Here is a 13516-nt window from a genome sequence, read left to right as displayed (position 1 = left end):
AAGAAAAGATCAGTTCAGAGTAGTTTAGCATATTTGGAAATAAGGAAAGAGAAATGAGGCTAAGGCAGGCAATTCAATAGTAATGAAAACTTTTATAGTAATTTATTGGCTTCCATTTCCTTTATCACAACTGCCCAGAGCAGGGATTTGATTCAAATCCCAGATAGATGGCAAGTCTCCTCACCATTCCTTAAAGGCTGGTGAAAGAGTCTATGTGACTGAGGGAGCACTTTGGATTAGGCTTTATTCAAAAAGATTTGCTCAAGTTCCATTACCATGAATGAATCTATCTATAGATAGGACTCTGACTTCCACATGGAAATAGGAGTCCAGCCCCAAAACCTCTGGGTCTATATCCTTCACAAAATCCTGTGGCCACTGATTGTGATTTCTCTCTTGTTTCTCACACCTGGTGAATTTCCTTTTCTTTTATTCAGAATCAACTCTACATTTAAAGAAGAATTTTTGCCTTTTCAAACAAAGCATTTCTTTCAGTTTGTAATGGCATAGAGCCTATCTGTTTCATTTTAATCTACCATGTTCTGAATATTTTATTATCATGAAATATGGTAGTTCTGGGATGCCTATTATACTTGCCCTCCACTTATTTTCTTCTTTTAAAAAAATCAATGTTTATTTATTTTGAGGGGGGAAGGGCAGAGAAAGAGAGGGACAGAGGGAATCCCAAGCAGCCTCCATACTCAGTGCAGAGACCAATGAGGGGCTCGATCTTACAACCATGAGATCTTGACCTAAGCTGAAATCTAGAGTCTGTCACTTAACTGACTAGGCCACCCTCATGCCCCTCCACTCAATTTCTTCTGATAATAAGATTCCATGCTACTGGCCACAGGGATGGGGAAATGATTCAGATCTGGCCAATCATCATGTTTAATTCCTTTAAAATACAATGTGATTGACCTAGGGGTGACCTTCTGATACAAGCATAGCCAATCTGAGTCCTTCTCTGTGTCTGATATATAAATATTGGGAGAATGAAATGTCACTTTGAGTTAGAACAACAGTACAAGCTTGGAGATTGCATTAGCCACCCTCTTCTGCTTGTTAGAGTAAGTCATGTATCTGTACGGGAAAGAATGAAGCTAGCCCTAAGAGGAAATCAGAGCCAAGGAAGAACAAGGAAAGAGCAGACAATAAAAAAGAAAAAATAGACATGTGTGAATCTCTGAGTCCTGCCATGCCCAGAGTTAGCCCATCTAAGTTAGCCCAAAGTTTAGCCCTGCTAAAAAGGCCAATGAATTCTTTTTGCCTAAGCTAATTTGATTTAGGTTTCCTTCACTTACATCTGACTGATACACCAATAAATGAAAATACAACAGAATTAAGATAAGAAAGCATCAGTATGGACTTCTTTCATTTATTTATTTTTGGTAGGTCCATTTGTCATGCATGGCTTGACATGGAGAAAAGGAAGTTCTAAGTCATGGGGCTGAGTTCTGGAGAACCAGTGAGTGAACATCAGATCTAATCTGAGAGACCAGGGACAGAGTCACAGGATAAGCCAAGGTCACTTTCCAGTAATCTGAACAGAGACATTAAGAGCTAGGGTAGGGAGATGTCAGAGTCATAGCCAGGAAACAGGAACCAGGGATCATGAATAAGAAAAAACAAACACAGCCACAGCAGCAGGCAGGGGTGTGGGCAGCAAGCACTGGGAGTTCTGACTTAAAACTGGAGGTCATCTGAGCTCTGCCTCCTAGCCACTTCTTAAAGATGCCAGGATGCCTTCCCATTCCTGCTAGGTGATGCCACCTGGTGTCCAAAAAATGAAGTTGGCATGGAATTGACTGCCAGGACAAGGAGTTTTTAAGCAAAAAGGCCTATAACTTCTTTTCTTAAATTATATATCACAGCAGTATGTAGAAAGGCATCAAAATAAATGCATTTCATGCTGATTATCAGCTTCCAAGGCAAATATCAAAGTGAATTACCTTCAGAAAAATGTCAAGATATAAGAACCTTGTTTTTAAGTTAAAAAGATTTGTGAGAAATATACTTTCTGGTTGTAATAATAGTTTTGGTTAATTCTTATCAAAAGGAGACACCTCATCACCCCTATGTTTACAACTATGGGTCAAATGAGAGAGGAAGTTGAGCTAATGAAGATAACTAACAAGCTTTTCAAATATTCAGAAGAAGTGGTATGAAGAATATTCAACCTCATCCTCTGGGATAGATTTTAATGAGAGAATTAGTAAAATGTCTCTGCCTTCATCTGAAAGGCTATATTAAATGGCTCCTTCAGTAATTATTTGAAAACCTTCCAAATAATTAACTGTGTGTTGTGGGGGACAGAGAAATGTAGAACTTGCTTTCAAAGAGCTTGCAATCTACTTAGAGATAATGGTACCAAGAGAAATAATGAATATCCTTAGTGATATATGTTTATAACCAAACCTACACAGCTACTTTCTGGGATAATTTTTAGAGCAATGTTTGTGCACATATTAAATCCCATTATAGCTATTATTTGCCTATTTCAGTGAGGAGTTGTTGAGGACAGGGATGGGTGACTGTACCTTTCCATCTATATCACCAATGTACAGTGTAACGTTTGGCACATGTAGATCCTCAGTACATTTTTGTTGCATGAATGGATATCTCATTTCCTTAGTCACATGGTTCTTTGAGTCTCACTGCCATCCCATTAACTCCCATGTTAACTTTTCCTTAAGGTGCATGGAATACAAAGAGTGTGGTTTTTCAAAATGTCACTCAATCTAAGTGCCAAGCAATCACCGGTATCACTCTTTAAATGATATTTTCTAGTAAGAACCTCTAAGTAGCATAACACTCTTACTTAAAAAAGGAAAATTAGTATTCCATTTCTCCCTTTTTTTAAATCATCTACATTGAATTTCCTTAGAAGCATTTGCTTAATAGGGAAAAAAGGCACCTAGTACGTATTTATTGTCATCTAAGAGCCAGCTGTTTAATGGGGTTCTTATTTTATCTCTAAGAAAAGCTGGAGGCATTTGCACACTGTGGAATTATTTCAAAAGTAGATGTTTCACTACAATACCGGCAGTATGTCTGTTTTCCAGATAAATGACTGAGAACACTCAACAACCTCTTTCTGCTCTTTCATGGGTGGAAAAAAAATTTAGACTTTAACCTTTATGGAATTTGTATTTTTTTAAAAAAATTTTCCTAATGTTTCTTTACTTTTCAGAGAGAGAGAGAGCGTGCGCAGGAGTGGGGGAAAGGGAGATGCAGAATCTGAAGCAGGCTCCAGGCTCTGAGCTGTCAGCACAGAGTCCTACGCAGGGCTGGAATTCAGGAACCATGAGAATAGGACCTGAGCCTAAGCTGGAAGCTCAACCAACTAAGCCACTCAGGCGCTCTGGTAGAATTTGTATTTAAATGAAGATTGCTGGAGCGCCTGGGTGGCTCAGCTGGTTGAGTGTCAGATCAAGTTGTGATCTCAAGGTTCCTGGGTTCTAACCCCGCACTGGGCTCTGTCTGCATTGACAGCTCAGAGCCTGCTTGGGATTCTATGTCTCCCTCTCTCTTTGCCTCTCCCCAGCTCATGCTCTTTCAATCTCTCTCTCAAAAATAAATAAATAAACTTAAAAAAATAAAAATGAAGATTGCCTATTATTAAGCATGTTCATGGGGGATTCTTTGGACCAGAGCTGATCATGAGTAGCTTAATCTATTTCCAATAAATATGTATTTAGCCAAAAGAAGAAAATGAAAATCACCTTTGATCCTACCTTACACCTCGATTTTATCTATAAATTATTTTTACGTTATAATTATACATGCACACACACACAAATCTGGCTTTTTAACCAAAATAGATCTTACTGTATATTCCATTTAAACAGTTTCTTATTTTGTTTAAAAATGTATTGTGAACATCTTTTCACATCAATACATTCTCTCTATATATCATTTTTCTAATGACTGCATAAGGATTCCATGATATTAATATATTATAATTTATTCAACCAACTAGTAACTTCTGTACAACTTCTTGCTCAAATCAATGCACTCATTTCCATGGAGAAATTGTTACACAGTCCCTTACTTGTTAAGATAAATTTCTAGAAATGAAATAGGTGGATCAAAGGATTAACAAATTGTAATGATTCTTAATAAATAATGCCAATTGCCTTTGTAAAAGTTCTATCACTTTTCTCTTTTACCAACAACGTAGAAGGATTTTCACTTCCTCAAACTTCAATTTACCCAAAGTATAATTGTTCTTTCATGAGATCTGAGGATCTGAAGATTTGCTTGTCAAAAAATGATACTTATTATTGGTTTAATTTGCTTTGTTATTAGTGAAGCAGATCTTATTTCATAGTGTTATCAGCCATTTATGTTTCTTCTGTTCATTACCTACTTGTGTATTTGCCCATTTTTCTATCATGTTTACCTTTTCCTTATTGGTGTTTGACAACAGTAGTAATATCAGCAGCTAATATATAATGTTTATTGAGTGTTATAAGCCAGGCTGTGTTCTGGTATTCTATGTTTAATCTCATCTAATGAGGTGAGTGGTATTACCAGCCTTGTTTTATAACAAGGCATCTGAGGCACAGAAAAGTTAAGTAGTTTACCTAAAGTCACATAACTAATACATTTGGTACATTAAGGAGATTTACAATTTATCATCTATGTTATGAAGACCACCAACCTATTGTGTGTTGAAACTGCTTTCATGGTTTATCCTTCATCATTTAATTTTATTTGTGGTGACTCTTGCCTCCTAGAATTGTTCGACTGTATTGCCATCAAATAGATTGCTTTTCTTTCCTAGTTTCTGCTTTTGATACCTTGATCACCTAAAGAATATTTTAAATAAATATAATTCAAACAAATACAAACACTCAGTATAAAAAGATGCAAAATAAAGAGTTAAATTACATTTGTCCCCTTTGCATAAATCATAGTTCTACATAGCAAAAGTATCTCCTTTTAACCATTTATGGTTTTAGTTCTTCTGATGGTTGCCCTGTGACTCTAAGTGATAGGCAGATACATCCATTTCTTGATTTGTCAACTCTACACAGTGTACATTAATTACTATGAGAGATGTGACATTTTCGTTAACTTATTCCTTCCTTCCCCTCTCCCCTCCTCCAACTAACTCCCATGAGTAATATCAATTTCGCTGTGAGTGCCTTTATAACTTTAAGTAATATACTTCAACCTCTATTTCTTGATTTATCAACTTTAGATGGCATGCTTTAAAAGTGGCTCACTCTTAATGGGGTAAACCACATGTGAAAATGGTTATTCTCTATATTCCTTGGATCATAAAATGTTGTATTTATGAAGGAATGCTTCACTCGAAGCAGGTCTATCCTTAGTCATTTTAATGAAATGAAAGAGATCTGTGTAAGTAGAATGAAAGATCTTGATATAAATGGTTATATAAATTATAAGTATATATCTTTATATAGCGTCAATTATATAGAATTATAGTCTTTCCAACTATATTGCTTTATTTATCGCTCAGAACAATTTTGTAAAGTATATAGATATAGGCAAGGAAACAAGCATGAAGAGCTCACAGCTGTATGGAGTCACTGTCATGGCTTCTAGTTTTGGTTTTCTTTAGTTTCTGTGCACCATCCACTTCTTTTTTGTGGCAATATCACTCTGAGCAATAATCCTACCTTTTCCCAGTCTTAGTTTATGTACTTCCTGGTGAAAATGAGCACAGTTTTAAGCTCCTGACACATATGCCTTAGAGCTGAGCCAATAAACGCAGGACATTTCCTTGGCCACAAGAGGGTCTGAAATGGCATCACAATCTGTCAGGTGTACTAAGATTTGGACTGGGACTAATGGGACAGAGATTCTTGCTCTATTCTCCTGAAGAAAGATATAGTCCTAGGAGATGCTGGCAGCCAACTTGGGACCAGGTGAGGGAGCTAACCCTGAAGAAGCTGAGTGAGGGGAAAAAAAAAGGAGTCCTGCTCATTTCACTGGCTCCTTTGCTGCCATTTCTACTCCTGCCGTTCAGTCAACACAGCCAACACAAATTCCCTTTTTGCTTACTCCAATTTGGGTTGGTTTCCTGTCAACTGTAATAACTGCACCGCTAATTCATGGCAAGCCTGACATCAGCTCTTTTGACTTTCTATTCTACCATATTGCCTCTGAAAGTAATGTCTTTGTTCAAGATTCAAAAACACACGTCCCTCTTCAGTATGTCTTTTGCCTTTCTTCATAGACTATTACACAATCTTTAGAAGTGCAGAACCATCATGTGGAATTCATTCATTTATGAACCAGTCCACGTACTACACTTTTGGGCACGACACTCTGTACATACTTAATATGACAGTATGGGTAAGAGAGAGGCTAATTTCAAAAATTTTTGTTAAATAAAGTTACTTTTATTTTAAGATGAACACTTCTGGACAACCTCTTTTTAAGCTCTCGGGACACCATCCACCACCTGCTGCTGTGTACAATAGTTGTGGTCATCAAATTTAATTATACATTAGTTGTCTGAAATTCAGAGCACATTTAACCTAAGAAACAGTATTATAATTTGCCACGTGCTTCTTAGACTAGCACAGAAAAGCTGACTTAATCTAAAATGTGGCTAAATTACTATATATTTGAATGAAGTGCTAGAGCACAGAACTGTAAATTTTAAAAATTTAAAATTTTAAATTAAAATTTAAAAAATACTAAAACTGGAAAGGATAGTTCTTAAACAAGGACATTTGGTGGTGGGAGATGGGAAAGTAAATGAAAGTATGTGGCCATTCCAAAGGAGCTCTGGAGGTAGTGCCAAGGGCCAAAGTGGTCAATGATTTGAGTTCTTTATTATACTGGACTTCACATCAAAATGTGTAACTTCTCTTTTCCATGGCACAAGAAGAGCTGTATCACTATTCTTAAACTTCAAAACTACACAAAGATGGAACTAAGAAGAGGAAAACACAAAAGAAGTTTTATTTGTTCTTTTAATATGCATTTCAAGCACATAGATTCGCTCTTCCAAAAGTCACTATCTAAAAAGGCAAATATAAGTTCAAACCCAAGATTGCCCTGCTGTGCTAGAAGGGAATTGACCAAGGTTCATGCAGGGCTGGAGTAGGAGCTTAGCATGTGGGCTAGTGGTTCCCGAAGGAGACTGAGGTAAGTGCTGAAAGACTTGATTAGGAAGTAACAGAAGCTGGGAAGGAGTGAACTCTGTGCATGTAAAGGCATGAGTTACCAGCCAGAGAGTTGTGTCAGGGTGCTGTGCATGGTTTAATGTGAAGGAAGAGAAAAGTGAAGAAACAAATGTTTGAACTTCTGGTCTGAAAGTCATGCAAAACTTTTAAATAGGGAGCAAGAAGATAGTTGGAAGAGACAGTGTGGGGATGAGGCATTAAAAGGAAAGGGAATATGTGTGTGTAAGTAGGTATATAAAAAGAGATGGTCATATGTGCTGTGATGTAAGTGTAAAAAGCAAGTAAAGCAAGTGAGCAAAGTGAAGAGGACACCACTGTGGAAAATTGCACAGAGTGGAGGGTGTGGTCAGCAACAGATGGCACTGGTGGCCAAACAGTTTGGATCCCAGGCAGCGTAGGGGCATTCTACTCAGTAGAGCTCAGAAAGAGGTCAGTGGGGTCCAGGTGCACCAGGTAGAAGAAAGAGCCTGCAGGTCTGAAAGTGTGGAGGTTTCCATGTCAAGTATTCCTAATTTAGTTTTACTTTTACTTTAAAGGTGGAACTCATTGGGTTCACTCTGCATGACACCTAAATTGCCAAACCTGTGAAACCTAAGATTGTGGCTAGAATGGCAAGTGTCCCGTGCCTAGAAAAAAAAAAAAGGAAAGAGATCTTGCCACAGTGGGAAACACTTTAGAAGACATGCAACACATGGGTAGATGAGTAGAAAAGGCAGTGCCAGTAATAACCATGTATTGACCTAAAGAGATAATATATAGATTGTTTCAAATGCCCCTGGGCTTGTGCACAACAGCATCAACATTCATCCCTGGAGTCTGCATTTTAAATGGAAAACTACTGTGAATGGTAGGGCTGAAAGTGGAAAGGCCAAACCTTCCTTTGGTTGTAGCTGCATGGTTCTTTCCCAAGCGCATTTGTGCTTTGGTGGTTTCGCTTCACTTGGCCTTTTACAACTTGGCAGCCCAGGACACAAAAATGAGAAACTCAGCAGATTAAAAAAAAATTATTCCAAATGTTCCTTTAATACTAGTATTTCTTGGACAGAGATTCCTGATGTCCTAATTAATTGTTCTCAGTGTTTCTTTAAAAGCATCCTAATTTAGCATTTGTGAATCTGCCATGGCTTTTGCTCTTAATTTGCACTCACTGGTATTTTCCTTTAATGCAGGAGAGGCACTCTCAATGGCCAGGTGAAATAACAGTTTATCTGGAGACACTTGCTTAAAATTTGCTGAGCTCAGTGACAACTTTGGGTGGTAGCCTTAAGAAATGTCAGCTGGCAGAAGAGTTGTTCTGCTCTGTGATTTCCTGCTTCCCTCCGTGAGATCTGATTTTTAAAAATCCTTTGTTACTTCACAATACATTTTCAAATGCATTTGAAGTAATTAACACCCTGAATTGAATCCTGCTGTCACATTTAATTATCAGATAGCTGTTTTCCTTTGGGTTATTTGACAGTTGCCCAAAATGTTGGTCTTAATCGAAAACCAAGAAGAGACCTTTGACATAGTGAAAGCCACCGACGTGGCATTTACTAAATATAAATGTTAAGTGTCTAAAGGGAAGGTGAGGAAAGAGCACTAGTTTTCATCTCAAAAGGAAAATTCTTCCACGATCAAGGGAAAATTATGTTAGCGCTTAGCTGAAGCTCCATTAGTTTCACATGTGACACGATGATTTCAAGATGTGTGTACTCCTATAACACATTACATTTGCATTGAGAAATAAAGAGTATTCTGACTCTCAAGTTCTATCTCCAATTTGTCAAACTTACTATAAATACAATAGTTAGCATTAGTCCATTATCTGGAAAATGGCATGTATAAAGAAAAAAAGTAAATGATGTTGATTTGAAATGAAGGAAGCTCATTTACATGCATTTTAGGAACTCTAAGTGAATCAGCTAAATATAGGCACCTGGGGAAAAAACAGTTACCCTCTGGGCGGTACCTTGTAATAGGTTAGAAACATGAAACTCATTAATAGTGTTAAAAATTAGGTACCTAATGAATTGTACCCATTATTAGAGATCTTCTGTGGTAACAATTCCTTAAAAACTAGAAATTGCCACACCTCTTTGACATAAGAGAAAAGATACTATTAAAGCCACTGGGAATTATCACCAAGCAGAAGCATATTTCACATGATCAAAAAAACAGAGGCCCAGTTCTGGTACTTACTATGTAAGGACAATGGCCACTGCATCATTCAACACACTCTCCCCAAACAGGAGTGTGTATAGGTCAGGGTCGACGTGCAGTTCATGGAAAATGGCCAGCACAGTCACTAGGAGGAAACACACACAAATATACAGGGTTAGCTGAAGCATAGCCATGTATTTATCCTTGGGTGTGGTCACCTCTGAAAAGAATTCATTAAATGCTCATTTTCTCAAATCAATCCTCTGTACCCACACTAGATCTTTATTAAAAAAAAAAAAAAAACAACTAATGAGTCATTCCCCCGTTAGAGATTTCTCAGGGCTTCTCACTGCTTATAGAGAAAGTTTGAGCTCCTTGGTACAAGTCTTCTATAATCTGCACCTTGTTTACCTTCCAGCATCTCCCCCTGTATCCCCTGTCAACCCTTTGCTGCCTGCCTCAAGCCATATTGAACTTGCTACAATCTCCCCAGATCATGTAGTTTTTAAAATTAACTTTGCATTTTGGTTCACTTTACCAAGGCAGAGATTTCTTTCCCATCCATGAGCTACCATTCCCCCCTTCTTTAAACACACACACACACACACACACACACACACACACACACACACACCTTCTTACTCCAACATAAAACTTTCTTCAATCTTTAAAAACCTCTCAAGTGTTCCCCAGGACCCTGATCCCTCAGCAGAAATCTGGCTCACTCCTTTTTGATCCCAGCATTTGAATGAAATCACAAAACCTATCAGAGAAAACACTGTGAGCTCCCTGGGGATAGGGCACATCTTTGCAACACAGGGTACTTGGCAAACTCTCAATAAGTGTTTGATGCATGAATGAGTGAATGAATACATTAATGTATGAATGTTGTTTCATGGCCCACTCCTGTGAAGGGAGAGGTGGTCAGCACCTGGCTCATTCTCTCTTGAGATTATACTTATCTATAAAGATGAACCCGATGTTTCTAAGAGCAAGACCTAAGGACTTGTTTCTGGCAGACTGCTGCATGGCTACTATATGCCACATATCATACAGAAGCTCTCAGAGTACATCAGAACAGTAAATAATCACATACTGATTATCTGTGTTCACCAAAACCATTCAGTGTCTTGATACTTTAAACAGTTTTGCAAAGTGTGAACAGCAATCATTAGGAAAATGATCCGCTGAGTTGATTGCCAAAGGGGTAAAGAGGATGGTTGGGAATGCTACTGATGGTAAATTTTTAAGGCAGAGTGGGCATTTTCATTTCTGTTCTTTCCTTTCCTATTTCATGGACTGTGAGGTTAGTAACTATGTTGTATAAAAGAATAGTGCTATGGGGAACAAAAGCTGAGTTGGAAGGTTTTGTAAGTAGAGTGAAGAAATTTGGCACTTGTTCTGCTGCAGTAGGGAGCCAGGAAAGGAATTTAGTCAGAAGAGTGACAATCTGATTTCAGTTCTGAAAATAAAGCACAGGCAGAAGGGCAGAGGGCAGAATGGACATATGGCTGGAGGCTTTCCCAAATGTTCTAGCAAGAGATGGTTGTACTAGAAGAGTCCTAGATTCAGACTCATAAACTCCTGAACATCCTGTTCCACTCTATACGTCCACCATTCTGGGTTCTGATAGGTCAATGACCACAGTGCTTTGTATTTCACTTATTCATTGATTCTCATCTTCTCTGAATGTCAGTAGCCCTTAGGACAGTGCTACAATATAGTAAGCCTTTAATGAGTGAATAAGTAAAAGGCAATGGCAGAGGGGACACAGCAGAAGAGACTGTATGTCCAAGATATTTGGGATAGAGAATTGGTGAGTCTTGGTGTTTGAGAGGCAGCAGGGAGTGATTCTGGGTTTTAATCCTGGACAATTAGTAGATGAGGTTGCATAAGAGAAATTAGTTTGTAGACAGGGGAATCCACTAAGTTTGGTTTTGGACATGCTGACTTAAATAGTCAGGTGGAATTTCAAGTGGCAATTTTAATAAGAAATCTGGAAATAAAAGGTTTGAACTCTACAGAGTTGAGGCAGAAGAAAGAATTTGGGGGTTAATAAACACATAGATGAAACATAAAGCCATAAGAATGACCGAGTCCCTGGGCAAAGTATATAGACAAAGAAGAGAGTTCATAGGAGATTCTTGGGGGACATTTACAGTTAAGGGATGAGTGGAGAAAAAGAAACATAAAAAACACATGGTATATTTGCCAAACATAACTCTAAGCATGAACAAATCAGCTAGAAACTATCCATCATGAATTTCTGTAAATAGATTTTTATTTACTAAAAATTATCCTAGAGGAAGGAGTATTGAACTCAACAACCAGCTTTGAGGTAGAAGAGACAAGAGAAATAAAATGTCATGAATTGGCATGACAATTAGCCAGATTCCATTTTACCAGGCATATAGTCAATTTCATTATTCTAGCTGCATAGGTCCTTAATTATGACAGGTAAAAGGCAGAGATGTATTCTCTAGTAGTTGGTAGCTATTCACATTTGCTACAGCCCTTAGCCTTTGCAGGTAGTGGTAGTAAGGAGAGGTAGCAATTACCTCTGCTAAGAAAAAGTACCTCTTTCTTCTTTTTGGGTAAAGACCCTCATCAAAACAAAGAGGCTTCAGTTAGGGGGTTTAAATAAGAACATTTTCCTTTTGCTAGGATCTTGTGGAACAAAAGTAAATTTACTCCTAAACTACAAAATTCTATCATGGCAGCTCTGTTGTTGACTTTAGTCTCTGTAGTTATTTGTATTTCTAAGCTCTGAAGATGACTTGCAGCTCATCTACACTCCCACAGCATTTCCTAGGCTCACAAATAGGGACGAAGGTGGGGATTCCACCCCCCACCTCCCCAGGTATAGGGTCTCCTCTGTGCTAACAGGGACGCCTCATCTTTCCAGTGAGAACTTAGGGCATTTGAAGGGAAAGGATTTTAACTGAATATGCAGTTTTGTTCAAAACTGTTCTGACATTCCCACAATTCCTTTTGCACAAAGAACTGAACTCTACTTCATAAGCGATATCCCACACAAAAGAGAAAAGCTATTACTTTGCACATTCCTATCTACCCTGTGAAGAAATGGAATAGCTTCGAAATAAAGCCAGGCAGTGTGTCCTACAAGAGGGAATATTTGCTGGGACCACAAGTGAGTTGAATAGGTGAGTCAGGAAATTAGCAACCCACTCTTGCTGCTAAGCTTGGAGCTCTTCAACAACTCATTTAATTAGCTTGCTGGCAGGGCTCAATCTTACACAGAACGTCCAAGACTCGTATGTACCTTCCCAGGAGACCATCTCCTGCAACAATGGAGGACACACTCACACCAGCTCTGCCCATACCTGGCTGGGTTTGTAAGGACAACCTGGGCTCAAGGCTGGCCAAAAACCAATGCCTATTTAGATGAGCCTTCTCGTGATAGTATGAGAAGAACACACTGGACAGACACCATGTAGATAGCAAGGGAAGGAGACACAATCCAATTTCTTAAACCTCTGACTTTGGTCATATTTACCTTGGTCACACTTTAGTTCCACTTATATCTTAGTGGCAAGTTCCAGCACCCCTGTTGGGGTTTGGGGCCACCTTCTCCCTACCTGACCTTTTAGCTAGAGGAAAAACCCACTTTGTCTGTCAAGTAAGGGACACAAATAATAGATATCACACAAGTAAGCACATATAACCTCATGTGTAAATAGATCACACACACACACACACACACACACACACACACACACACCCCTATTCCAGGTAAGAGTAGTGGATGATTAAGAAATGCCATTGAATAATTAGAGATATCTGAGAAAATAATTGTAGCAGTCAAACACCAAGTAGTAGCAGGGGGCATGAATGATGAGGAGTGGTGTGGACTGCACTTCTCAGAAGCTGGTGATAAGGGATGGAAAGAGAAAAAAATAGTAGCCTATGGAGTATAAAGCCAAGTGAAGATTTCTCTTAGATTTCTAATTCATAGGCTGTGCAGAATAAGCCAGAGGAAAGAGGCTGAAGACAGAGGAAAAAGAAGGGAAATGGCTGGATCAAGGTCTAGAGAAGGCAGAGAACAATTGAGGGGTTGAAATAGTGTTGTCTTCTCAGGAAAGCAAGATCTTGCTAAGAGCAAGGAGACAAAGGTATAAATTAGAGGCTAAAAGAGGGTTGAAAATGTCTGCTGGTTGGGGGCGGGATGATTCAAGTTTTATGAA

General features: G+C 38.5%; 1 protein-coding gene across 17 annotated transcripts in view; it reads right to left on the bottom strand.

Annotated features, from left to right (window-relative positions):
- Nucleotides 1–13516, bottom strand: part of SLC9A9 (solute carrier family 9 member A9) — a 698450-nt gene that overhangs the window by 352568 nt on the left and 332366 nt on the right. For all 17 annotated transcript variants that reach the window (XR_008297954.1, XM_053221337.1, XM_053221339.1 and 14 more), the window contains one exon: nucleotides 9351–9456. Coding sequence is in view for 16 of the 17 variants with exons in the window: in XM_053221337.1 (XP_053077312.1) it covers nucleotides 9351–9456 (106 nt within the window). In the remaining variant the exon portion in view is untranslated. The remainder of the gene's footprint in view (nucleotides 1–9350; nucleotides 9457–13516) is intronic.

Source organism: Acinonyx jubatus, chromosome C2, assembly GCF_027475565.1.
Source record: "Acinonyx jubatus isolate Ajub_Pintada_27869175 chromosome C2, VMU_Ajub_asm_v1.0, whole genome shotgun sequence".
NCBI classification, from domain to species: domain Eukaryota; kingdom Metazoa; phylum Chordata; class Mammalia; order Carnivora; family Felidae; genus Acinonyx; species Acinonyx jubatus.
Note: the sequence above shows the minus strand (reverse complement) of the source record. Positions and strands in the feature narration are given on the sequence as shown.